Below are 26,230 nucleotides of genomic sequence, written 5' to 3' on the forward strand. Positions count from 1 at the left end.
ACTGTCATACGCGCTGCAATGACTCCGGTAGCTCCGAGAAAGGTGGATCAGTTTCCCCCGCATGCCGTGTTGAGCCATACAGAATCGAACCTCCTTCTTTCTCCCTCGTCAATTGCAACACACACCTGCACACAATGGGCCCTAAGCGAGTTCTGATCACATACGGAGTCGACGTCGATGCTGTAGCCGGATGGCTCGGCTCGTACGGCGGCGAAGATTCGACCAACGACATCAGTCGAGGTATGAGGCCAAGATGAACCCTGCGCGTCCAAGGGCTGACACAACGGTGCTAGGGGTATGGGCGGGAACGGTGGGCACGCAGCGGCTTTTGAAGCTTTTCAGCAAGTACGATATCAAGACGACCTGGTTCATCCCCGGCCATTCGCTGGAGACCTTCCCAGAGGACATGGCTGCTGTTCGGGATGCGGGACACGAGATTGGACTGCATGGCTACTCGCACGAGAACCCGACCGATATGAGCATCGAGCAGCAACGCGATGTGCTCGACAAGACCTATCGCATGCTGACCGAGTTTGCGGGGAAACCACCTCGCGGAAGCGTGGCGCCCTGGTATGACAGCCTTCGTCTCTGCTTCTAGGGAAATCCAGCTAAACGTGGTGATGTATTGCACAGGTGGGAGACCAGCCGGGAAGGTGCCCAACTGCTCCTTGACTACGGCATCGAGTATGACCACAGCATGAGCCACGAAGACTGCCAGGCATACTACTTGCGCACCGGCGACAGTTGGACCAAAATCGACTACGGCAAGAAGGCGCATACCTGGATGAAGCCGCTAGAGCACGGTCCCCAGACCAGTCTAGTTGAGATTCCTTCCAACTGGTATATTGACGATCTGCCCCCGATGATGTTCATCAAAAAGGCGCCAAACAGCCATGGTTTTGTCAATGCACGCGACGTGGAAGACATCTGGCGTGACCATTTTGACTATTTCTACCGCGAGTATGACGAGTTCATCTTCCCGATTACGATCCACCCGGATGTGTCCGGCAGACCGCATGTGCTGTTGATGCATGAACGGTACGTCTCGTGCCGAAAGCTAATCATCTACATGCAAGCTGACAATCGATAGACTTATCGAGCATTTCAAGAGACATGAAGGTGTGGAGTTCGTGACGATGGAGCAAGTATGTGACGAGTTCAAGAAGAAGAATGCTCCTCCGCCAGGCGCCCTCATGCCCGCTCCCGCTGGCGCAATGCTTCACAAATGATCGAATGTAATATTAATTTCCGAAGAAAACGACTTCTGATTTCATTGCGTCCTCTCCGATTTCTATCATATCATCCACCCGCAGTGTCGAGAGCAACGCGTATGTACTGAGGAGCTTGGTGACCCCAACTCTCCTACTCAATTCACCGATGCGCAACCGTTGTGGTGATAACTACCCACGCTTATTGCATCGCCCCCGGTCTAGTGTTATCAGGAGCCTACCAAGTGCGGCCAGTACGAACTATCTATCACCCAGCGCTGTCTCACGATTGGCGCCATAACAAGATACCCCGACGCTTGACCATGTTCGGACATTCCACCGGAGCCTACCCCAACCACCTCCGAAGCTCAATGGATTGCAGGCGATCTTTCCACTGGAATCTACGTTTCTTATCAGACAGCTTGAATCGTGGGGAATGCCAGTGGAGAAAATCCACTTCTTACTGGCCCATTACTGTGCTCTAGTAGCGCCAGACCACTGGAAACTAGAAATGGCCTTGGTCATGTCTGGAAGAACTCGGCATACTGGATACATAAGTGTCTGTTTCATGCACGCGCTATGTACCTAGGTATATATTCTGCTGGTTGCGTACTTGAATTCCTGTGCATCATCCACGTTTGAGGCTGCTCGTGTGTCACTGAACTGGTCGTTTATCATGTCAACCGCTTCACACGACATCAAGAAAGCTCCTGGCTTCATGGATGGGCCTTATGTGTCCGATACTCAAAAGGCCGAGATGGAAGACCAAAACGAAGTCTTCAAAAGAGGGGAAGGTCAGGTCGACTTTCGCACCGTGAGCTGGATCCGGGCTGGGGTTATCTTCTTGAAGAGTGAGTCTTCCTTGATCGATGGGCGTTTGGACGTGCTCCTGACCTGGAACCTTTTTGCAGTCATCTTCGCAACTGGTGTCCTCTCCATCCCGTCTTTGATGTATGATCTAGGCGCCTTTCCCGGCGCCGTGAACGTTATCGGATGGACCCTTCTCAACACCTACTGTGCCATTGTCCAGGGCAACTTCCGCAATGACTACCCTGGCTGTCACTCCGTTGCTGACATGGCACAAGTTGTTGGTGGTCCGCTTCTGAAAGAGTTGGTCGGGCTCTTGTTTACCATCAGCTATGTGATCGTGGCTGCCTCCGGTATTATTGGCGTGTCCACTGCCCTCAATGCGCTGTCACTGCATGCCCTGTGCACTGTGTGGTTTAGTTTTATTGCCATGGTTGTCATTGCCGCGTGTGCGAGCGTGCGCAAGTTCTCGCATATCGGCTGGCTGACCTGGATTGGATTTGCCAGTGTCTATATCGCCGTCTTCATCATTGTGTAAGTCTCGCTCCTAGCCGTTCGTGATGAAGATGCTGACAGATTGGGAGCATCGGTGTGACGACCCGAGATCGGCCCGCGGCTGCACCCCAGACGGGCGACTTCGATCTGGGATACAAGGCCATTGGCAATCCCAGCTTCACCACTGGCATCTCAGCGGCAGCCACCATCTTCGTGTCGAGCGCTGCCACATCCGCCTTCCTTCCCGTCATCTCAGAGATGCGTAAGCCCAAGGACTACCCGAAAGCCGTGTATCTGTCGATGAGTTTGGTGACAGCATCCTACCTGACTTTCAGTCTGGTGATCTATGCATGGTGCGGCAAATGGATCGCATCCCCATCGCTAGGTAGCGCTGGCACCACCGTCAAACGTGTGGCTTACGGCATCGCGCTGCCAGGCCTGATCATCAGCGGCTGTCTCTATGTGCATGTCGCAGCCAAGTATCTGTTCGTGCGGATCTTGCGTCACTCACGACACCTGCAGGCCAACACTGCCGTGCACTGGGGTACCTGGCTGAGCTGCACTATTGGCATGGCTGCGATCTCGTTCGTCTTGGCGTGCGCCATACCCATCTTCAACTATGTGCTCGCCCTCGTGGGCAGTCTGTGCTTTGCGCCGCTGGCCCTCTGCCTTCCGGGGTGGCTCTGGCTGTACAGCCACGCCGATTATTGGAAGGACGGCATGGTGCGTCAAGCGCTGTACCTGTTGCATATTTTGCTCGTGTTGTTGGGGCTGTTCATGACTGTTGGTGGCACGTACGGGGTGATTGTCCAGATCAACGAGGCCTATCGAGACGGGCAGATCTCGTCGGCGTTCTCATGCGCGGACAACAGCGGCTCGACGTGATCGTAGATCGAATTATATTTTCTTGTTGTCTACACATACATGTATCTTGCTAGTGAGCCGGTCCACGAACCAATCATGTCAGAACTCGCTAAATCATATCATTCCAAGGCTAGCGGCGCGATGACGGGATTTAGACTAAACTCCGCGCGTCGTTCTCAGGCCGCAAGGCCCCAAACCCCCCCGAATCGCCGGTTGCGAAGCGCCGAACCCGAGTGCTCTTTTATCTGCACTGCGCTTTTTTCCCTTTCGTCTCCAGCTTCCCCTTGACTCTTTCCCCCGGCCCTGACATCTCGACATCTCGACATTACCTCCGCTGCGACCATCCAGCTGCCACTTGACCTCGCCCTGTTCAGTGATGTGATCGACCTCCGCCTTATCGATCCGCCCGTTATCAGTGCAACCCCCTCCAAGCAGTTCAGCCATGGTCCTCGCTCTGCTGCCCCTGATGTTGGTGCTGGTGCTCAGCAGCCTAGCAAACGCAGCTGCAATCCCCTCGGCATCGCTCGTACAACTACAGAACCGCGAGCCGGTGCCCTCCGCCCCTGAACAGCCTGAACTCACCCGCGACGTGTCAGAGCGGCTATCAGCTAATCCGGATGTGAATACGAGTCGGAGGCCGCTGACCAGACGAACCCCCTATTACTTCCCCGAGACGGTCCCTGACGAGCAGGAACTCGCTGGTCGTCTCTCCGCTCTCCGCGAGGCGGGCTTCGTGCCCAGCTCGTCGCTGCGCCAGACCCAAGATCAGACTCAAGACCCAAAGTCAATCGGCACTTCGGACGCAGAGATCGACACTGCCCGTGCACAGCTTCTGTTACTTCCCGATCGGGACGGAATCGCCCAGTCGGGCAATCATGGAGAGCCCTCGTGGGAGCCGGAGTGGGCCTCGACCAGTCTCTTCCCGCCGCTGCACTTCTTGATCGTCGTCGCCGCGGTGCTCTGCGTCGTGACCATCGTCCGAGGTGTCTGGCGCGCCAAACACTGAGGGAGATGGACGACGCGCAGGCCGCTGTCGTGGGATCGCCTTGATTTCCTTCATCTTTTCTTTTCTTTTTTTTTTTTTTTTTTTTTTTTTCTTTTCTCCTTTTTGCTACTCCTTGCGACCGCCGGTCGATCAAGATGCCATGAGTCGACAATACATGTGCATAAGCTTGCACACCGCTGGGCACAGGGACCGTATTACTTCCGTCTCCGTCCGGATGTCTCACCCGACGCAATACCTCGCTGATCCCCTTGGTACGGAAAAGAACGTGATTCGTATTCCGCGTTTACCCAGGGGGCGGGAATTGCGACGCCTCCAGGCAAATGTGTTCCCGCCGGATCTACCGGTCGGCATTCTTAGGTGATCTGCGCCCAGCCGGTCCACTCTGGCAGCTACTCGAGTGATACAACAACCTGCCAAGCAGGCACCGACCGAGTGTTATGCTGGCCAATTGGGTTAAAGGTTGCGATTCTGCGATTAGCCAGCCAGCCGACGTCGCAACAAGTGACGTGATATTGTGCACGCCATCTTCCTAAGCTGATCGACATGATCCGCCCGTCTGGATATCTAACAATGCCAAGCTGATCAGCGCCCCTATACCGGATTAACTGCCAGCTTCTTAATGCGGAGCATTGGAATCAGGAAATGGAGGACATGACGAGAACTAACTGGGGTGATATCTTGTCGATGCGATTGGTGTCTGAATTTCAGAGGCCTACTATGGCCATGCTGAGGCCATGCAGATGTTTTATGTTTTGACGATATACTGTGCATCATGATCGAAATGAATAGTCTGATATCCCTCTTGCCTTTCAACGATAAATATTGCCCACCTCAGATCAAAATCCAATTTTTGAATTGGTCATCCTGGACTTTTTCAATCGTAAGGCAATATGCCTAGAGGCTGGTGATCGGCTCGGCTAGACACGATGGTCACCTAGTATAGCGGGGAAAGTAGAGAAAGTCACGCAGCTAAGGAGCTCTTAAGACAGGGGATATTCTACAGGCCTACGTTCAGGTGTCTTCCTCTTCGGTCGGATATCTACTCTAGTATGTCGGGTTTGTAGCAGATGGTCTTCTGTAGAATATACTCTTTTGTTCTTACATTCCACTATTCCCTTCTATATTAACTAGCAATTGTTGAAACGAACCGCTAGCTTACTCTATACCAGTTGGCATAACGTCTATATGGATAAACAAATAGATACACCATACAATGTCCAACTACCGGCACGCATCCATGGATCAGGTCCACGGGTGGATGGCCTGACTGACATTACTCAGCACCTGCAAGACGGCCACTACCTAGTCATCTAGTTGGTCGCCAAATCTCTCCAGCTACTTTCCTTACCATTTCCTTCATCTTCTAGCTGACACGTTTCAGATGCCCTGGACAACCACTAAAAGACATTCTTCCTTTTGTATCTATCAACCTCGAAATATCATCAACTAGCGCCCTCAAGCTGCCCACAATAACTAGTGCATCAGAGTCCAGGTAACTGTAGGCCTTAGGATTCCTATGTATCTACGGCGCGGGCAGCCATGTATAATTATAAGGCTTTCCAAAATTTGTGGACCAGGCCGCGCAAGCGTAGCCGCACTTCTTGTCTATGTATCTGTAGGGGTGTAGATTCCTGTTGTGGTACAGCGGCCCATATAGGTGCGCACGGTAAGTCGAACCATAGAGACCGAGGGCCGGGGTCGTAACAGAAGCAAACTCCAACTCTTTCTAAGCGATCCAAACTCTATAGGTATAATATGGCCGTCGAGGATACTTGGATCGTAGAGAAGATGGCCTACTATATAAGGACAAATGTATTAAACCACTCCTTGTTGTCTATCATCACTACAGACACCTGTATTGCCCACATTCTCCCTGTGACGGGACAGAGCGACCCATCAACCGACGAGAGTCGCGCGACCACAAATGGAGTCAGAGTAAAGATGATCAACAAGAATGACGACGGGGAAAGTGATTTGTACGAAATGAGCAGGAATGCATGCCCGTCTGACGCCGTGGATGGGAAAGAATAAGCTAAAAATGGCCAGGTAAGGATGATGGCCGGGCCAGAAAAATGAGAACCGCCCATAACAGAAAAAATGCAAATACATGGAACTCTTTTTTAACAGTCGCCAACCTGAATCAAGCAGGGGATATGTACGATTGGTGCCGAGAGGAAGGCGTGAAAACACGAGATACGGATTTTTAGGAGTCATCGACAAGGCGCTTTTGAGCCCAGGCGCGCTTGGCGCCGTCCAGAAGAACCTCCATATTGCCACTGTTGTCGCACATACTGCGGAACAGGCCGTCCTCCTTGTTGATAAGAGTCCAGGGATGGTCGAACTCGATGACTCGGCCGTGGTCGAGGACAAGGACCTTGTCATAGTCAATGATGGTCTGGAGGCGGTGCGCAATGGTGATGATCGTGCTCTCGCGCAGCTCGCGCAGGGTCTCTTGGATCTTAGCATCGGTAGCGTAGTCAATAGAGGCAGTGGCTTCGTCCATCATGAGAACGCGAGGATTCTTGAGCAGCGCACGGGCAAGACACAGAAGTTGCCGTTGGCCCTGTGACAGATTGGATCCGGATTCCGAGACTAGACTATCCAGGTTGTGGAAGATGTTCTTGTTGTCCGCGACAGGCGCCGGGTTTCCATTGGCACCAGTGGTTTCGTTGGCGATCAAAGTACTCGAGGTCATGGGGGTTGCGGCACCTGAGCCACCCGACCCGATCAAATGTACCCGACGGATAGCTGTGAAGATCTCCTCATCGCTAAACAGGCCAAACGGATCGAGGTTACTGCGAATAGTGCCTGTGAATAAAGTAGGGTCTTGAGGCACAATAGTGATGGCCTCACGAAGATCCCGCAAACCGATGGAACCAATGTCGACACCATCAATCAAAATCCGACCCTTCTCGGCCTCCAAGCCTCGGAAGAGGGCCAGAGCGAGCGAACTCTTACCGGCACCAGTGCGACCAACGATACCAACCTTCTCACCCGGCTTTACAGAGAAAGTAACTTCCTTCAGCACAGGGTCGAGGTCCGGGCGGTAGCGGGTGGTATAGCCAGAGAACTCCACAGCACCCTCGGTGGGCCATCCTGCTGAAGGGCGCGATTCAGGTAAGATGGGAGCAGCCTCCTGGTCCACCTCGAGATACTCTCTCACTCGCTCAACCGAGTTCATGTTCTGCTGGACTTCAGAGTAGAGACGAACAAGCCAGAGCACATTCTCCGTGAATGTAACGGCATATGTCAGCGACAAACCAGCAGCACCGGCATCGATCTTCCCAACATTAATCAATACGAAAGTCGCCGAGAAGAAAGAGACCAAGGCACCAGTCCAGTCCACACGGAGAGCAAGCCAACGGTTGCTGGCCCATAGGTAAATGTGAGGTCTATTGTAAGCGTTGATGCGGCGGTGGTTGTCGACGATGAAACGCGGTCCATCGCCATAGGCACGAATAGTGACGATACCGTTCAGAGTCTCGCCGAATTGCTGGTACAAGGGACTTCTTTGCACTGACTCCAGCCGCTTAAGATCACGAGATGAGTTGAGATAAACAGCACCGAGAGCAGTGTACACCAAAGTGATAAAGATTCCTGCAATCAAGAAGCCGGGAGTAATGACGGAGATGAGGATAACGATCATAATCACCGATGCCAGGCTGTGGAGCATGCCAATTGCCACAGGCGCAACTTCCTGGTCAACAGATTCGACATCCTTGGAGAAGCGATTCATAAGTTGACCCAGCGGCGTCGAATCGAAGAACCGGAACTTGGCATGCATAACGGCCTTGAGCAAACGATCGTGAATCTTCCAGGAGGCGTGGAGCGAGCCCCAGAATAGCACAGCCTCCCGAGTGAGAGAAATGGCGATGTACAAGAAACCCAAGAGTGCATACACGCCCAAGTAGTAAGCCACATTGACCTGCACGTCAGCAGTCGGGGGAGAAGAGCTGATGCCGAGCTGCGGTAGGCCCCAGGTACTCATCTTCGAAACACTTCCAACATTGAATGATGGGGGCTTGAGATGAGCAGCAGCAGCGTAGCGACCAGGGTCATTTCCCGAAGTGACACTCGATGAGTGATATGAGTTGGCCCACTGTCGAATCCAGATGTTGGTTGACACCGAGCCCAGCTGTTGCAAGCAGAACACTGCAACAGCTCCAATCCAGTAGTACCATGATCCCATTGAGCGGAGATACATGAGGACCGTCGACCATTTGATGCTGCCAGTCGCTTTGCTTTCTTTCAGGTTGGATTTATCATCCTTTTGTGCTTTGTCTGCTGTTCCGTTCGCCGAGCCATTGGTCGTAGTGGCGTTGACATCGGCAGTCTCATCCTCATGATCGGAGGGAGCACGAGACAGACCACGAGAGCTGGCTCGAGAAGCAGGGCGGGATTTGAAGAATTCGTCTCCCAGAGCACCCGTAGAAGCAACGTCATCAGGCCGGCCTTGCGCACTCACCTTACCATTTTCAAGAACCACAACATGTTCCGCTTGCGGAACGGTCAGAGCAACATTGTGAGTCACCAAGATACAAGTGCGGTTCAGCATCAACGGCCCAGTGAGTGCTTGACGGAAAATGTGCTTGGCTGTATGGGAGTCGACAGCTGACAGACAGTCATCAAGCAACAAATGCCGAGCGCTACTGTAGACGGCACGGGCAAGAGAGATTCTTTGCTTCTGGCCGCCAGACAGACTGATACCCTTCTCACCAACAAGAGTCTGGTCACCAGCGTCGAGAATAGCAATATCACGTTCCAGTGCACAGGCCTTCAGTACCGCACGGTAGCGCTTCTCGTTGTACGGGGATGCGAAGACAATGTTTTCCTTAACAGTAGCGTTGACCAACCATGCTTCCTGGGCACAGTACGCAATGCTTTCAACCAGTCCAGTCTCGGGATCAACTGGGAGATCTGCGCGATTGGACATGCCTCCGGGAAGGTGAACACGACCTTCAATGAGCCGCATCTCACCAAGCAAAGCCATGAGCAAGGAAGTCTTGCCGGAGCCAGTGGCTCCAGCGATGATGCTAAGACGGCCGACAGGGAAGTTGACATTAACATCGATAAGTCGGAATGCGTCGGCGCCAGTGTCGGCAGACGATTCCTGCATCCGTGGCTTCGAGGTCCCCCAGGTGAGCGTAGCCTTCGTGAGTCCAATTTTGGCGGGCCCATCAGAAACAGAGCTCTCGTGGAGCTGATCGTACTTGCCCGTCTCTTCTTCGTTCAGATACTTGTCCACACGGTCCAGGGAGACCTTTGACTCCTGAACGTGGGCCACCATGTCCGCGAGTTGATCCAAAGGCACCCGCAAAAGGGAGAACATTGACAATGCAGGGAAAGCGATCGAGGGTGTCAATTGCTTCTTTTCGACCACGGTGTATAAAAAGAATGACAAAAACGTGATCAAGATCGGTGTGCCATACCAGACCGTGGCAGCGCAAGACCACAGGATGTATCGACGGCGCAAAGACTTCAGTTCTGCTTTGCGTTTTTCATTGACAATATCCTGGAATCGCTGTTCCCAAGCAAAGTATTTGATGATGCGAATATTCTGGAGAACCTCATTGGTGGCGTGGATACGGGCATCTGTACCCTTGAGAATCTGGTTCTGGACCTTGTTGAACTGGCGAGCGATGACCAGATTGACGGGCAGCATCAAAACCATCAACGCGATACCGGCAAAGGAGCTAAAGCCCATAATTTTGTAAAGCAGCGTAATAGCCATTATAATCTGGACCGGGACACTGGCCCAGAGAAAATGGAGATATGCACCGACTTCGCTAACTTTGAAGGAATCAATTGCCATCAAGTTGATGATCGTACCAACATTTGCCTGTACGGAAGCATCCTCCAGATCGGACTCAGGCTTATTACCGGACTCGGTATCGTTCCCCTTGGTATTCTTCTTCCGACCGAAGGAGAAAAGCTTCTTCTTTTGCTTCGGATCCTTCTTCGCTGGCTCCTCTACAGCTTTGCGAACAGCGTCCATGGACGCACCGGCTTTACGTCGCAATGCTTTGGCGTAGATCTCACCAATGATGATTGCGCGAATCTTGACACCCATCTTACGACCGATCCAAAGGGCCTGTCCATCTGCCACGCCTTGGACGATGGCAGAACAGAAGAGGAGGATAGCATATAACCAAGCGGCGTTGGGAGTGGTCGAGCGAGGGTCTTCGACGTATTCGAGGATCGCCTTCAGGAGTAGACTCGGGACAAAAACGAAGAGATTAGCGAAGATGGTCCATGCACCTTGCTTCAGAATAGTTCCTGCGAAGTACCGAAGGAGCATCCACGCCAAGGAACCTTTCATCTGCTTCTTTCGAAAATCTGACAGAACCGAAGCGGCCTTTTGAGGCGGAGTCAGGTTCCAGACATCCTCAAGTTCCAACGGTTGACGATAACCCTTCAGGACCAATGGATCAAGCCATGCAAAGGTCGCAAGCGACAGCAGATTCGCCATAGGGTGTCGCGGAGGCTCTAATCCATCCTCGCGCTCAATGAGAACGGGTTTGTTGCCCCGGCGAGTGGTCAGGGCGATGATGAACAGCAACGTGCTTAGAGCGAACTGGATGCTACTGAGGACCAAAGCGCGTCTCGACAGAGGATGAATGACGGCAGATCGGAATACCATCACGTTGAAGAGCCACTGGCAACTGTACAGGATGGCCGTGTGGTTCCAGAGCCTCGGAGCGGAGAAAAGGTCCATAGTCGACAGAAGCAACCGTACCAAAACCAAGAACAGTATATAACCCCACGAGATCAGACCAGCCATCGTGGGGATGGTTCCGTGGCGTCCCCAACCGTGCGTCGACAGGACAAAGACATAGAGAGCGATCTGGCCGATCAGCGCAGCCACTTCTAGCGTCACGACTGTGATTTCGCCGCGCGGGCGATCGACCTCGAGCTCCAATTGCTCACTTTGCACGGCCTGAAACAGCATTGGGTCGGATTCGCTTTCCCGCGGGCCATTCGGGGATTCGTCATCAGCGGCATCGTTGGGGAGAACCTTGTAGGCGACACCTTTGCGCGAGACGGCATATCGATGGGCGAGGCGAAGAATGATGACGAGCAATGAAAGGCTGCATGCCGCGAGCGGCAACGTGACTTGCAGCACGCTATCAGATTTTGACGATCAGTACTCTAACGGTCGGCAACGGTCGGACAGGACCCCGGTCCGCAATCGACTCGGCCACGGGGATCAGACTCACTTGCGCTGGAAGCAACGGGATAGGTCATCGATGGCCCAAACAGGACCTTCGCAGTGCGGAAGCATGGTCTGCGGGGAGCGTAGCGGAACGAGAGAAGCTCCCGACAGACACTTGCGAATCAAGCAAGCAGTGACTGAGATAAGAATAGGCAATCCGATCGAGAGAAAAGGACCACCGCCCCTTGATGGGTTAACAACAATCTTCCACTAAACGTGCGCAGGACAAGGCTGGCATTGCAGACGCGCAGGTGGAAGCGGAGGCGGAAGGGAAGGTGAGGTCGGGGGACGGGGAGTCGAGGACCCAGGGAGAATTGATACGAGGCTGTAGAATCTCACACTGACTCTCTTTTCGTCGCAGGAGAAAGAGGGGAAGACAAGAGACCACGAGCGGGGGAGAAATAGGAGGAAGGAATTAATGCAGGGATTGCGCGAAAAGGCTCCGAGAGAACCAGAAGCGGCGGTGGAACCTGAGAACGGCGGGTGGCATAGGCCGCCACGAACGATGTCACTGGAGCCACTTGTGAGGTGAGACTACAGTAAATCATAGGCCTGGTACCTGACTCGGAAGAATAGTGTAGAATGCTCATTGTTCCAGATTGGGATTGCATCCCATTATTCAAATTCCTTCACTCTCCGAGTCCTGCACGGGTGAGTGCAGGACGGAACATTCAGCAAAGCAGATGACTTGATGCAGCGCCGATCGCTTATCGCAGAGAGAGCTGTTCCCCACTGTCATCGGATCGGGTTTTGCATGAGCAACGGCCTTCACTAGTGCTGCTGTATGATTACGGAGATTATGATTCATCAGTGAACGTTGGATAAAGAAGTGAACGTCCGACTGGGGGGAATAGATAATGGTATTATCATGTGCGGGAAGTATACCATAAAGAAAAACCTTTATCTTGTGCTCGCCACAAGTTTTGCCGCGGTCGCCACAACGGAAGTTGTATGTAGGTACATGCACCCGGCCCTATTACCACTGTAGGGTTCGGAAGTACTTCAACGCCCCAGCATCATCATCTCCGCCCGCCTCCCCCCTTCTCCCTTCCTCTCCCCCGCCCCTCTCTTGCTCTTTTCTTTGGCCTAGTTGCCAACGATCCTCTCGCTCGTGTTGCTGCGCTTCTATTCCATCGTTTCCTCTGCATACCCTCTCAACTTCATCATGTCTGAGCGCATCCTGATGAATGAGTTCCGTGCGCTATCGAATGAGAAATGGGTTGACATACAAGTTGGTCACACTTACCTCCAATCGAATCGATAACAGTGGACGATAGGAGCTGAGCTGACCGGGCCACTGTAGCTACACAATGACGACATTTTCAAGTGGGAGATCGCACTGATCGTCCTCAACCAGGACTCCATGTTCTATGGCGGCTACTTCAAAGCCACCATGAGCTTTCCCCGGAATTACCCCTACTCCCCACCAGGTGAGCTTATCTAGCCTTTTCAGCATCTTTTATCTGCGTAACACAAGGTGTCTGACTCCTGGGTTCTCTCGTCAGAGTTTCGCTTCACCCAGCCCATCTACCATCCGAACATTTACCCTGACGGCAAGCTGTGCATCTCCATCCTGCACCCACCCGGTGACGATGAAATGTCCGGTGAACTGGCTGCTGAACGCTGGTCGCCCGCCCAGCGAGTTGAATCCGTCCTGATCTCCATCCTCTCCCTACTCGACGACGCCGAGGTCTCCTCCCCCGCCAATGTCGACGCCGCGGTCATGCTCCGCAACAACCCAACCAAGTACCGCTCGATCGTGCAGTCCAACGTGGAAAAGTCACGCGAGTTGGCTCCGCCCGGGTTTCGAATGCCCGCGACCAACGACACCCCGTATCAGGACATCGAAAAGGAAGACCCGGACTTCTGGGCCGAGTCTGATGTTGACAGCGACCCGTTCGGTGGCAGCGACTCTGACGAAGATATGGATATGGACAATTTAAGTGGCAGCGACGAGGACGATGACGACGATGAGGATGTGGATGACGAATGAACGAGGAGAGGAACATAACATAAAGCAACCGGCACTTTCGGGCTTTACTGACTCGCCATGTTCCTCATCCGGCATACCTCCATTCTGTGTTTGTTTTCTTTTCCTTTTCTTTTTCCCCCATCCCAATCGACCATGCATAGCATAGACGGCGCATCCAGGCATGGCTCGGACTGTTCGGCATTCACGTCTGCGCATTTCACGGAGAATCGGCGTTTAGTGAAACCCAGTTTAGCGAGATCTAACTTCTATCGACGAATGAATATTAAGCGCATTAGATTTCTCATCGGGTGTGACAAGCGTGGAATAGTAGGACAACCTCCAGTATAAATTGCCAGGAACAAAGTTGTCAGTCGAGTTCAGCCCACTTCAAAACTATTCAGGAGCCGTGTGCTTTCAAGCCTTGGGGATGTGGGGAAGGCCCCATCACAGAGTGCTTGAAGAAGTACATGAACCGCTCCTACATTGTAGCGCGCCGAGAACTACAACACCCGAAATAGCCACTCAAGCACTCGCCGATTGGGCCGTCGACATAAGCTTCTCTTCCCTCCACGAGAAGTAATTGATGCGCCATGCGCAGCTCCTACAACTGGGCCGGCTGCGTCGTGGGGGTCCGCGCACGCAATCGGGTTCGCTGCAACGCAGGTCACCGGTCACCGGGCTACGCGAGATGTTCGGCTCGCACACAAAATCCCTCCACCCAGACCGCGCCGCACAGAACGGGCTGTTGGCTGCGCTCGTCGCCGCAGGGGGGTACACGGGTTCCACGCAGGCGTTGGAGGCGAAGCGCGGGTGGGAGAATGTGGTGAGTGCATCGCATTGACTTGGTGTGGAGATCAGCTTTTTGGCACCGGCGGCGCAGTGGGAGATTGCGCGGAATGCGTTTAAGCCTTTTCCGTGTGGGATTGTGGTGCATACTGTGATCGATGGGTGTGTGCTGTTGCATGGGGAGTTGGAGCAGGCTGCTTGGCCGGTTGAGTGGGTTGTCCGAGTTGAGGTTCATCCTCTTGTGTTGGAACTGACGGGGAAGATGGCACCTAAGGATGGCCTAGAGGGGAAGTTAAGTGTTTACCATGGTGGTGCGGTTGGGCTGTTATTTGGGAAAGCAACGCCGGCACGGTATGAGGATGTCGTGGTCTCGGAGGCGCCGGTTGTGGAGGTTCGTGAGCGTATTCGGGCCCAAGTGAACGAGAGACTGCGGGCGGATGAATGCCATGTCACTTCACATGTGCGCAAAGATGATGGGTCGAGGGTGGTCATTGAGAAGCATGTGGGCCATGCTGTGGGCAGTCTGAAGCGGCCGATGACGGATGGCCAGTTGAAGGACAAGTTTGTGGATCAGTGTCTTGGGGTGTTGGGAGAACAGCGAATTAACAAGGCCAGTCATTGGTGCTGGGATCTGGAAAACAGTGACTGCGACAGGCCAAGCAAGTCCTGTAGCTTGAATATTACATTGAACAGGATACGTTTAGCTGTACCTACGAGATCTACGCATTGGGGTAATATGGTTCATGAGAACAGAGTCTTCGAGTATATGTAAAGCCCTAAAACATTATAGATGAGTCTCTCAAACGTATAGTTGCAGACACGTATACTACCGGTAACGATAAACGAGCAAGTAGGGGAGACAGTCTGTTTGGAAGCGGGAAAAGAAGCCCGTCGTGTTGGTCCCCCCAGAGGAAAACGAGAAAAGATGAAACCAAATGAAACGTGATTGCGCCAGTGTGAATCGATCCATCCAAATGCCCATGTAACGGCCTGTCACAGACAGTGCCTGATCGATAGTCTACTCTAAGCGACGACAGCATCCTTGACCTCGCTGTAGATCGCACCGAGCTCGTGGCTCAAGATCTTCTCGGCCTTGTCAACAAGGTCGCCAATGCGGTCCTCAACGGCAGCCTTGTAGCCGCCCTTTGCGACGATCTCAGTGTAGTTGGCCGAGCCGCCACCGTTCCAGGCGAGGAGCTAAAACCATGTAAGCGTGGATGTTCATAGAATGGGGTAAGATTGACAACAAAACTTACGTTGGGGGTGTCGGATGGGATGTCAGTCAGGGCGCCCTGGGTGGCGACCGTGATCAGAGCCTCCTTGAGCTTCTTGGGAGTGATCTCGGCGACAGCGTACGCAGAGTCCGAGGAAGGCTGGAGGGAAACATAGTAGGCCAGCAGACCGGCAATGTGAGGGGAAGCCATGGAGGTGCCGGAGATGGTGTTGACGGCGTACTTGCTGCCAACCCAGGTGGAGAGAATGTTCAGGCCAGGGGCAAAGATATCAGTGCACTTGCCGTAGTTGGAGAAGTAGGCTCGCTCATCGCCCAGGGTCGAAGCACCGACGGTGACGGCGTTCTCAGCCGCGGCCGGCGAGTAGTGGCAAGCATCGGCATTGTCGTTGCCGGCAGCGACGGCGAAGTGGATACCAGCATCGACGGCCGCGTTGACAGCGAGGTCCAGAGTGCGTGAGCTACCACCGCCCAGACTCATGTTGGCAACGCTACCCTTGAACTTCTTGGCCTTGCCGGCCTTCGCGGCCTTGGTCTTTTTGATGTGAGCCTCAGCTGCCCACTCGACACCTTTGACGACGTCGGACATGGTACCAGAACCGCTGGAGCGGAGGACCTTGACAGCGTAGACGTTGGCTTTCTTGGCGACACCGTACTTCTTACCAGCGATAGTGCCCGAGCAATGAGTGCCGTGGCCGTTGCCATCCTCGTCAGCGTCGCCCTGGGGAACGGTCTTGCCCCACGAGGCACGGCCCTCGAAGTCAACGTGCTCAGTGTTAGTGCCAGTGTCAATCACGTAGGCATCGACACCCTCACCGCCATCCTCGGCGTACAAGTACTTGTTGAAGGTACCGAAGGACAAGCTGTCTCGATGAGAGATACGGGCAAGACCCCAAGGGGCGTTCTTCTCCACAGCGGGATCTCCATTGGTACGGACCTCCGAGTCCTTCTCGATATAGTCAACCTGTCGATCGGGGCGTATGAGTCAGCAGGAGCTTCTAGGAACTGATAAGAGCTACGGCGGGTATCTACTCACATCCGGGTGCCGGCGGACCTGCTCGATGACGTCCTCGTGGAAGTGACCGGCATATCCCATCAATGAGCCAGCCACGTGGAAGGTGTGCTTGAGACCGTTGAAGCCCTCGCCATCGAAGCCGAAGAGGGAGCGCTTCTTCAACTCCATCCGCTGGATCGCGTGGATGTCCTGCACCCAACTGTGATGAGCGGCGGCAGCTGAGGTATCGATGTGCTTCTTAAACACAACTATGTAGGAGTCCGGAATCTCCTCGGAGTTCATGGATGAGAGGATGGGAGCAGCATCATTGTGGATAGAGTCCACGACCACAGGCGACGCCGCAGCGAGCAGTGGGAGCAGCGTCAGACCGAGGAAACCCTTCATGATGACGGATCAACTCGGACGACAGCACAGAAAGAATAGTAGAGGGAGGGAATGGGGAATAATAGAACGACAGAATGGAGCGTGGAGGGTGGGAGGGATATAGGGATGGGAGGTGGAAGAAGAGAGGAGAGGAGAGATGAGGAGGTGATGAGGAGGTCACCTGGAGTCAGTGACCTTATCTAAGGGAGCGAAATGGTAGGCGGAGAGAGATGATGCAAGCGGAGCGTATTACATACGGTAACGTGGATGCGCGGTCTCTGATGGGCTTAGCTGGAGACGGCAGTGGGTGCTAATTGGGTGCTGATTGGGGGAGAGTAGGCGGGCGCGTCGATCGGCTACCAGTGGGGAACTGACGAGCTCCGGGGGGCGGCAATACACCGCGTACGGTAACTGAAGGAACTCAAGGCACTGGTCTCTTGGAAGTGAGTCAAGGTTGACTCTTGGGGTATTTCTGGTCACTCCCGCTGCCTCGTTGCTACCTACAACGAGGCCATCGCCATGTACAATCGGATAGTATACAGTATGTTCGGGTACTTTGTACTTGACCACGCACTCGTGCGTAGTTACCACTTCTTCCAAGGGTCCCCGTCTTCCGGGTACCTGAGCTCAGTGATAAAGCAAACTCCGAATGTCGCGTGTCTGAGTCCGAGTGACGCGATGAATCACGTAAGTGGGAAAGAGACTCGGATGACTTGCTGCTACAGTACGGTATCCATGGAAGCGCTGGCCTGGTGACATAGGCGAGGCGCAAGTGACCCCCGTTCTCCACAATAAGCTCGCCTCTTATCTTGTCCCCTTATCCTGATCCTTATCCCTTATCCAGCCTCAACGATCCCGTAGAGCTCCGTCCGGTAACGTACACACCGTCTGTGTAAGATTACCCGAGTCCTCGAATACCCAGAGATACGCCCGCCACCCTATACAATCGTCTCCAACCGCCCCCAAAGTCACCTGATAGCACCGCCCTCCCCGCTGTTGATACTGGCGATCCATTTTTGAGGCAAGGCAGCGTCTTTGCTGTCACGCCAGCTCGGACAGCGTGTGCCCCTCTACTCGTCCTCGGATGGAATGTCCATGTGTTGCGTCTGGACCCGCTAGCACAACACATACCAATGCAGACCGCCTCATTCGCTTCGCCAATCGCTGATTCACGGTCTCTGGTGGTCACCCGCCATCGGAACGGTCGTGGATAAGATTCGGCCATGGCTCCGCCGCCCCTCCCCCCGCCCTCTCCCTCCGAGTCGACTGAGCGGCTGGCGGAAGAGCTGGCGCCCACGCTCGATCAGCTCAAGAACATCGTCGCGGACAACGCCATTGCCCTCCCACGGGCTCTCACGGCCACCGAACCCCTCCTCCGCCTCCGCCATACGTTTATCGACGATGCCCGTCCACAAGCGGCCAAGGATGCATTTCGGCACCTGCTAGGCTTCCAGACCTTGCTGGACTTGGCTGGTCGCTTAGCGGAGCTATATGACGGGAATTCCTTCTCGAGGGAAGAGCGAAAGGCATTGCTTCTGGTCTACAAGGACGTCTTGGCCGTCCTGGCAGAGGGATTGAAGGACCACTTCGGCAACAGGCGATATTTTGCCCGGAGAATTTCTGGGGGAGGGACTGCCGCTCTGGAGCGTACCCTCAGCACCTTCGTCGGGAAGATAGATCGGGCGGAGAGCGATGCACAGCAGCTATACGGAGCCGTCCTGGCCGCTGCTCTGTGCCAGGAAGCCGTGGCGAGTACATTCGTAACACTGGAGGCCAAGTTCCTGCCGGGTAATGCCGCGGGGTCGCCCAAGGAGTTCCAGGATGCCGTCGACCAGTCCATGGGATCCGCCGAGACTGTCGAGGTCGCAGAGCTTCTGGGATCATTGCTCCGTGTCTGGGTGATCCACTCCGCTTCGCCTGGAAACGACGTTCTTCGCCGAGCGATTCCTGCGTCTATATGTCAATTGGCATCGCAATCCCAGAGGAACGCCGTAGCTCTCCATGCCACCGGAATGCTCAGCACCATCATCCCGCTCTTGTTCGATAACGACCGATCTGATGACGAAAGGGCACTTTACCAGGACCTGGCACGGTCCCTGAGCGTGCAGGGCACGACCAGCCTTGATGATGCTGTGGTATTGTATCGTCGTGCCCACCAGAGTCCTCAGGTCTTAAGATTTCTCTTGTCCTGTCTGAAAGCTTCCAAAGAGCCCCCCACAATACAATTTGACATGTCCCTGCATGGGTTTTGCTCCGTGGAGTTTGCAACCCTAGCCCGTCCGTTTCCTCCAAGCGCTTCAGCTGGATATACTTTGGCAGTGTGGGTTAGGTTCGATGAGTTTGACCTTAACACACATACTACGATCTTCGGGGCGTTCGATCCCAGTCAGACCTGTTTCATCCTTGCATACCTGGAGAAAGACACGCGCAATTTTATTCTGCAAACTTCAATTCGAGGCTCCCGGCCGAGCGTCCGGTTCAAGTCCATCAAGTTTGAACCTCGTCGCTGGTACCATATCTGCCTTGTTCAACGACGGCCCAAACCGACATCCTCTTCGCGAGCCTCGCTGTTTGTAGATGGCGAGTTCGTCGAGCAGTTGAAAATTGACTATCCTTCAATTCCTGCCAGCAACCATCCCCACAGGCCACCCAGAACACAGGCATTCTTTGGCACACCACAGGACTTAGCCATGCGTCTAGGAAAGGGCGTGTCAACCTCTAAATGGTCCCTTGCCAATGGTATACTCTTTGACGAGGCCTACAGTGACGATATGGTGGCCGTTTTCTACAACCTCGGACCACGGTACTATGGAAACTTTCAGGATTGCTTGGGTTCTTTTCAGACGTACAAAGCCTCGGCAACCCTAAACTTGCGGAATGAACACCTTCACCCTGGAAAGGAAGAATCATCCGATATTGTCACTGCCATTCGGAAGAGAGCAAGCACACTGGTTCGCGAGAGCTCCATTTTAATCAACGTTTCTCCTGTGGCTGTCCTAGACAGTGACGATAGCAACAACGTGGATGAGTCTCAGCTTGTCAAATGTCTTTCGAGACAAGCTGCAAAAAGCTTGCAGCAGCTGATAAAAGCAGGTGGCAATGCCGTTGCTGTAAACGGAGCTACTCCGGCCATCAATGACGGCTTGACCCAGCCGCAAGGTGTTGGGATTCTGACCGGCGATCCTGTTGTCGCAGTTCCCAGGTCCTTGGATGATGCTAGCTGGTGCCTGGGCGGCTGTGCCGCCGTGCACCTGAGCTTGATCCAAACTGCCGACTCGGCCGAGACCACTCGACTGGCCGTGGAGGCACTCTATGAAGCCGTTCAAGATAATTGGAGAAATAGTGAAGCCATGGAGAGGGATAATGGATATGGCATTTTGGCAGCCCTCCTGCGTGAGAAGCTCGGTTTTCAGTTTGGCAGTTCCGCGCCAGGAAGGACAATGACCGTTGGCTCAACTGCCGATGAGCAAAACACACTCACCTTTGACCTGCTACGACTGACGCTTGCCTTCGTTGGGTACAACTTCGAGCGCCCCAACCATTCCATCATCACCAATCCACTTGCGTATCGAGTCTTGCTGGTTGATATGGACATCTGGCGACTCGGAGAGCCACTTGTGCTTGAACTGTACTATTCGCAATTTCGAACCTTCGCCTCTGATAGTAATTATCGCCGCTTCAACGCAAGGAGGCTTGGTCGTATGCGTAAGTTTTTCTCACCCAGTACTTCGTAAGATGGATTTGTACCTTTGTAACTAACCATCTACACCAGGCGTTAATAAGAAATTACTCGAGACTTTGAAAGGAGGCGAACTAATTCACGATACCCTCAAGCCATGTCTTTCTGCTTTCCGGTCCTTAATAGAGAGCAGTATGTCTCCCGATCTCCTACGCTCTCTCGCTTTATCTATTACCTATACGCTCCATAAGCCAAGAGCACCTATCAGCCTTCAGAAAAAGAAAAGCCTTCGATTCGTGCCGGGCTCTTCACGACCGGGCTCATCCAAGTCCGACACGGAAAAGCATGTATCAGCAATTGCATTGGGGACTGAGATGTTGCGGCTGTACACTGCTGTGTTGTGCAACCCGCTGGACCCTACGCCGCTGAAGAAGTTTGCCAAGGCAGTTACAAACAAGGTCTGTTCATCAATACACTCCAGGGCTGAACCCTAAGATTTCGTTCTGACTATGGAAATAGTGGCTTCTATATCTCTCGTGTGAGGACGAACCTGAAGTTGTCATGCTTGCAGTCAAGATCCTAGCCCGGCTGCTGGTTGTCCACGGCAGTAGCTACAGCAAGAAATTCGCGGAAAAGAATGCGGGATATACAGTTCTAGAACACCACCTGAAAAGATGGTGGAACATTCCGGCCCTGTGGTCGATTTGCTTTTCCATCCTTTTTGGGCGAGACATTGCTTTTCTAGATCTCGATCGACCTTTTGACGTGCCTGGACTTCTCAGCCTTTTCCTGGACGGTGACGATCTGCGAATTGCATACCCTGAAATGCTACCTGTCATTGCTGCGATGCTCAAGGCTGGGCTGAGGAATACAGCCTTGGCGAATGACACGATAGACACTGACAGAAGTGGCCGAGACTCATTGAACTCACGGACGTCTAATACCAGCAACCCGAGTTTCAGCTTGGCTGATATTTCCTTGCCGGACCGGCGGATTCATGGGGACTTTTTAATGTCGTCTGTGGTCAACTTTCTGGCAGAAGCGCGTTCCAAATCCAGAACATTCCTGGATTTTACAGCACAATCGATCTATGTTCAAGAGCTGCTTGCAATTCTTTACCCCACAGTTGTTGGTACCGACTCAGTCAGTTCCGACATCGAGTTAAGTTCACGGTATGGGGGTCTCAGTTTCGACGATGGTAGTCTGGTCCTACGGCCGCGCTCCAACACTGACAATGCGTCCGCTGGCCTACAAACAACCACTGTTGAGTTCTCCAGCAGTCCTGACCAGACTACCGATCCCTTGCGCCGTGGCTCTTCTTTTGTGCTGGTTTCTTCCGACAATACAAAACATCGACCGTCTTCTGCACGCATACGCCGGGTGGTAAATCCCAGCTTCTTAGGTGATAAAGTTGTTGCGGAGCATCCCCTTGTTCAGGCTATCTCCAAATTAGCCCTCAGTATCTTCGAGGAACAGCTCCTGCAACGAAAGGACTTCTCAGGGCTCGGTCTATATCATAAAACGCCGCCTGGCTTCTTGGAACACCAAGCCTATTTCAATTCCTGGATTTTCAACTGCTTGCTGTCGAAACTAAAAGACCTGCCCTCTTCCCAACCGAGCCTCCTTCAAGAACCTCGGACTATCACCAACCTCGCCCGGTTTGCGACCCATTTGGTGGAGGCTGTATACGAAGGCTGGTTTATCAATGGAGCGTCAACAACTCTTGAATTCCTGGGATCTGTGCTCGAGTACCTCCAACGCCCTGACATTTCCCCTTTAAAGAGCATTCGACTATGTAGCCAGGCGGTGGCTACCATACACTCAATGCTTTACAAGATCGTTTTGTTCCAGTTGTCGGAAGCAGAGGACGGGGATGCCCTGGCTGTCTTGGAGCGTCTCAACTATTGGCAGGTTGTGCTTCTTGCTGCAGTGGAGACTCAGTCAAGAAATCTCCAACTTTTGTGCTATTTGATCTACACCAAACTGATCAGCTCTGATGAGGGTGTTCGCTTGGCAGCTGCAAGCCTTTGGCGCGTTATCTTGGTCCAAAAGCCAGATGAGATGACGGATCTCCTCGGCAACGGCCCTCCTACTCTTCAGCGCAGACTGTCTGATGGGTTTGAGGCTCTTGCTGGAATGGAAGATGAGGTTCTTCTGCAGTGGATCGACAATCAACGGGATGATCTGGATGCTTTGTTCTTCGGCATCTTATCACGGTCATGGGAGGCATTTGTTCAGGAAGAAAACTCTAAAAGCGAGGAGTCGGCCAGGAACCGGGTCTCAAAGCGAAAAGACAAGCTCAGGCAATGGGTTCAGCTGGAAAACCTCAACGAAGAAATGGTGCGAAAGCACGATGCCACTTTGCCGCACTGGATTTCCAACATCTCTGCCTCGGAGTTTTTGAAGTCTCAGCGATACCTGCAGGACCTGCAGGACAACTCGGCGTTCATGTGGTCGGCATTCTCCAGTCTGTTACTCGACCTTCGGCGACCGGGCGGTCTCCTTGAGGAGGAAAAGGAAAGAAAGTGGAGACTTGACCAGACAGAAGGTCGTAGTCGCATGCGTCTTCGCGTTGTGCCCGATGACTCGGGCGAACGACAAGACTATCAGCCCAAGCGTAAGGCTTCTGAGCCCCCGATGGTCAAGATTGACACCCGAATACGTGCAATGTCGGAAGGAGAGACAATCTCGACACCGACTGCGCTGACAGCTGAGCCTGAGCCCGTGGAATCTGAAGGGCAATACGGTGATGCGGACAATCACAGCATGCTCGAGGAGAACTTCGAGATGATCGATGATCCCATATTGGAACTAGAAGACTACGAAGACAGAAACCGGAAAGTTATGCGATCTCTGCAGCGTGGTGATCAAGTCCAGAACGTATGCAACATGTCCCGAATTATCGGTCTCGAGGCCGTGGAAGGCCTTTTGATCCTTGGTAAAGATTGTGTCTACATCCTAGACAATTTCTTTCAAAGGGCCGATGGCGAAATTGTCAATGTCTGGCAGGCTTCTTCCGAGGAACGGGATCCATACGTGCGAATGATTTCTGGGCGAGAATCCCAGCACCGGCGCTCACAGGAACATGAGACCCGAAGCTGGAAATGGTCGGACTTGGTCAGCGTCTCTAAGCGCCGCTTCCTGTTCCGCGACGTTGCTTTAGAGATTTTCTTTACGGATGGCACCAGTTATCTGCTGACCTTTTTCTCTTCGAGCATACGGGATGATCTATGTAATCAACTTGGCCATAAAGCCCCGCAGGTCACCGGAAGTGCCGGTCACTCGCGACCGGAGGATATCTGGCGTTTTGAAACCCTGCGCAGCCAAGAAGATGCACCCCAATCCCTCGGGTCGAAGTTCGCCAGTGTATTCGGCCATCTGCCATCAAATCCCGCAACTCGGAAATGGGTTCGAGGCGAGATCTCCAATTTTCACTATCTGATGTTGATCAACACCCTCGCTGGCCGGACATTCAACGACTTGACCCAGTATCCGGTCTTTCCATGGGTTCTGGCAGATTATACCAGCGAGGAGCTAGACTTGTCCAACCCCAAGACATTCCGTGACCTGTCCAAACCGATGGGATGTCAAACTCCTGACCGTGAAGCGGGCTTCCGAGAACGGTACAACGCCTTTGCAGAGATGGGCGATGACAATTCTCCACCATTCCATTATGGTACCCATTACTCTTCGGCTATGATTGTCAGTTCGTATCTAATCCGCCTCCAACCCTTTGTCAAATCATATCTGCTACTCCAAGGCGGCACCTTTGATCATGCAGACCGGCTATTCTACTCCATTCGGAAGGCATGGGAATCTGCATCCCGAGGAAACATGACAGACGTCCGAGAGCTTATCCCTGAATTCTTCTACCTTCCCGAGTTCCTGGTCAACTCAAACAAGTACGAATTCGGGCTTCTGCAGAACATGACCACCGCTATCGACTCGGTTGAGCTGCCGCCCTGGGCGAAGGGCGATCCGAAGATCTTTATCCAGAAGAATCGGGAGGCTCTCGAAAGCCCCTACGTGTCTGAAAACTTGCATCACTGGATTGACCTGGTCTTCGGCAGCAAGCAGAAGGGTGAGGCTGCTGTCGAGGCTGTCAACGTTTTCCATCACCTGTCCTATAAAGGTGCCAAAGATTTGGATGCAATTGATGATCCCATGGAGCGATTGGCAACGATTGGCATCATTCACAACTTCGGGCAAACTCCCGGTCAAATCTTTCAGCGACCGCACGCTCCACGCGAAGAACAACGATATCGCGTGCCCCGACTGGATACTCTTGCGGAGTCTCTGACACAGATGCCGGTATCCCTCCTTGGTAAGCCTGGACCTTGGTTCGAAATGTGCTTTTTGAAACTGATGAGTAGCATTGCCCGCAGATATTGAAGAAAGGGTGGCCACTCTGTCCATGAAGCAAGAGCGTCTGCTCTGCACGGCTGCTCTCAGGCTGAATGTCCCACCAGCCTACGACCACTATATGGAATGGGGTTTCTTTGATGGCAGCGTGCGTTTCTACGCTACAGATAGTCGGAAGGTACCTATTCTTATCCTCGGTCATACCTTGAAACGGGCAGCTAACGACTGCAGCTCCTCGGGCACTTCGAGCACCTTCACGTTGGACAGCTCTCGTATGCCAGCTTTGCAGACTCGCGCACGCTACTCACCTGTGGCACGGACTGTACCATCTCCTTGTGGACCGTTACCGCAACATCCAGATCAGTCGACCTTCAACCCATTGGATCGCTTTTTGGTCACCGTGCTCCAGTCACCGTGCTTGCGGTCTCACGCTCCTTCAGTGCTCTGCTATCGGCATCTAATGATGGCCATATTATGCTTTGGGATCTCAACCGGCGATGCTTCGTGTGGGCGCTCCCCGCCGATGGGAACGTGGATGTAAGCATCCCCCCCCCCTCTCCCTCAACAGACCGTTGATTGATCTTTTCGCTAAACCTTTGTTGTCCAGTGTGCCCGAATCAACGACGTTACAGGAGATATCATTGTCTGTCGAGGCAAGCGCCTCACGATGTATACCCTAAACGGAGAGTTGCTGGTGGACCAGCCAGTCTGCGAGTCCAACGAGGACCACGTCCTCTCCTGTGTCTTCTACGAGGGGGTCCAGAACGAATGGCTAGAGCGCGAGCTGGTACTGACGGGGCATAGTCGCGGCGTGGTTAACATCTGGAGCAAGAGCGTGCGCGCCGGGCGCTTTGAGCTAGAACTCATTCGGCAATTGCATCATACAGACAGTAGCTGGGACACGGGCGCGAATATTTCCGCCGGGATCAGCTGCATTCTCGCCCTCCCCCACGTTGTCTATACCGGGGACGAGGCCGGTCGGGTGGTGAGTGACGTTCCCTGTTTTGTTCGCTGTTCACTTCTGAAACACCCCGCTGACTCGGTGCCTGCAGTACGAGTGGAACTGCGTCCAACGGCGCTGAAGCGTGCTGTTAAGCCCCGCGCGGGGTCTAGTATGTAGTTAGCAACCGTTTTTGCATCTTAGGCGGATTTACGGGCTTGGCGTTGCAAAGCAGTTCCGATGTACATGAACAGGAAGATGAAAGAAAACGAAAAACGCTACACAAAGG

The 26,230-nt window shown here is 53.4% G+C and overlaps 8 protein-coding genes across 8 annotated transcripts; 6 read left to right on the plus strand and 2 right to left on the minus strand.

Moving 5' to 3' along the window:
* Positions 1-134: 134 nt before the first annotated feature.
* Positions 135-1,229, plus strand: N7459_008122 (polysaccharide deacetylase family protein; the record flags this gene model as incomplete). The annotated part of the gene is made up of 4 exons (XM_056947290.1): positions 135-240; positions 294-570; positions 634-1,038; positions 1,112-1,229. The coding sequence occupies 4 exons, from the start codon at positions 135-137 to the stop codon at positions 1,227-1,229; spliced, it is 906 nt and encodes a 301-aa protein (XP_056796800.1).
* Positions 1,230-1,884: 655 nt separating this feature from the next.
* Positions 1,885-3,395, plus strand: N7459_008123 (putative neutral amino acid permease; the record flags this gene model as incomplete). The annotated part of the gene is made up of 3 exons (XM_056947291.1): positions 1,885-2,059; positions 2,120-2,549; positions 2,600-3,395. The coding sequence occupies 3 exons, from the start codon at positions 1,885-1,887 to the stop codon at positions 3,393-3,395; spliced, it is 1,401 nt and encodes a 466-aa protein (XP_056796801.1).
* A 421-nt stretch (positions 3,396-3,816) lies between these two features.
* On the plus strand, positions 3,817-4,380 carry N7459_008124 (uncharacterized protein; the record flags this gene model as incomplete). The annotated part of the gene is made up of 1 exon (XM_056947292.1): positions 3,817-4,380. One exon carries the CDS (start codon positions 3,817-3,819, stop codon positions 4,378-4,380), a length of 564 nt encoding a protein of 187 aa, XP_056796802.1.
* A 2,203-nt stretch (positions 4,381-6,583) lies between these two features.
* Positions 6,584-11,662, minus strand: N7459_008125 (uncharacterized protein; the record flags this gene model as incomplete). Its single annotated transcript, XM_056947293.1, has 2 exons — positions 6,584-11,504; positions 11,598-11,662. The coding sequence occupies 2 exons, from the start codon at positions 11,660-11,662 to the stop codon at positions 6,584-6,586; spliced, it is 4,986 nt and encodes a 1,661-aa protein (XP_056796803.1).
* A 1,096-nt stretch (positions 11,663-12,758) lies between these two features.
* N7459_008126 (uncharacterized protein) lies at positions 12,759-13,586 on the plus strand (the record flags this gene model as incomplete). The annotated part of the gene is made up of 3 exons (XM_056947294.1): positions 12,759-12,824; positions 12,897-13,023; positions 13,099-13,586. The coding sequence occupies 3 exons, from the start codon at positions 12,759-12,761 to the stop codon at positions 13,584-13,586; spliced, it is 681 nt and encodes a 226-aa protein (XP_056796804.1).
* Positions 13,587-14,253: 667 nt separating this feature from the next.
* N7459_008127 (uncharacterized protein) lies at positions 14,254-15,123 on the plus strand (the record flags this gene model as incomplete). The annotated part of the gene is made up of 2 exons (XM_056947295.1): positions 14,254-14,388; positions 14,419-15,123. The coding sequence occupies 2 exons, from the start codon at positions 14,254-14,256 to the stop codon at positions 15,121-15,123; spliced, it is 840 nt and encodes a 279-aa protein (XP_056796805.1).
* A 251-nt stretch (positions 15,124-15,374) lies between these two features.
* Positions 15,375-16,981, minus strand: N7459_008128 (S8 family peptidase; the record flags this gene model as incomplete). Its single annotated transcript, XM_056947296.1, has 3 exons — positions 15,375-15,548; positions 15,608-16,546; positions 16,619-16,981. 3 exons carry the CDS (start codon positions 16,979-16,981, stop codon positions 15,375-15,377), a joined length of 1,476 nt encoding a protein of 491 aa, XP_056796806.1.
* A 1,202-nt stretch (positions 16,982-18,183) lies between these two features.
* N7459_008129 (Beige/BEACH domain protein) lies at positions 18,184-26,083 on the plus strand (the record flags this gene model as incomplete). Its single annotated transcript, XM_056947297.1, has 7 exons — positions 18,184-20,665; positions 20,733-21,097; positions 21,159-24,963; positions 25,013-25,179; positions 25,233-25,538; positions 25,609-25,986; positions 26,054-26,083. 7 exons carry the CDS (start codon positions 18,184-18,186, stop codon positions 26,081-26,083), a joined length of 7,533 nt encoding a protein of 2,510 aa, XP_056796807.1.
* Positions 26,084-26,230: the final 147 nt, after the last annotated feature.

Source organism: Penicillium hispanicum, assembly GCF_028827665.1.
Source record: "Penicillium hispanicum strain IBT 35686 chromosome Unknown utg000007l_segment0_segment0, whole genome shotgun sequence".
Classification (NCBI taxonomy): Eukaryota; Fungi; Ascomycota; class Eurotiomycetes; order Eurotiales; family Aspergillaceae; genus Penicillium; species Penicillium hispanicum.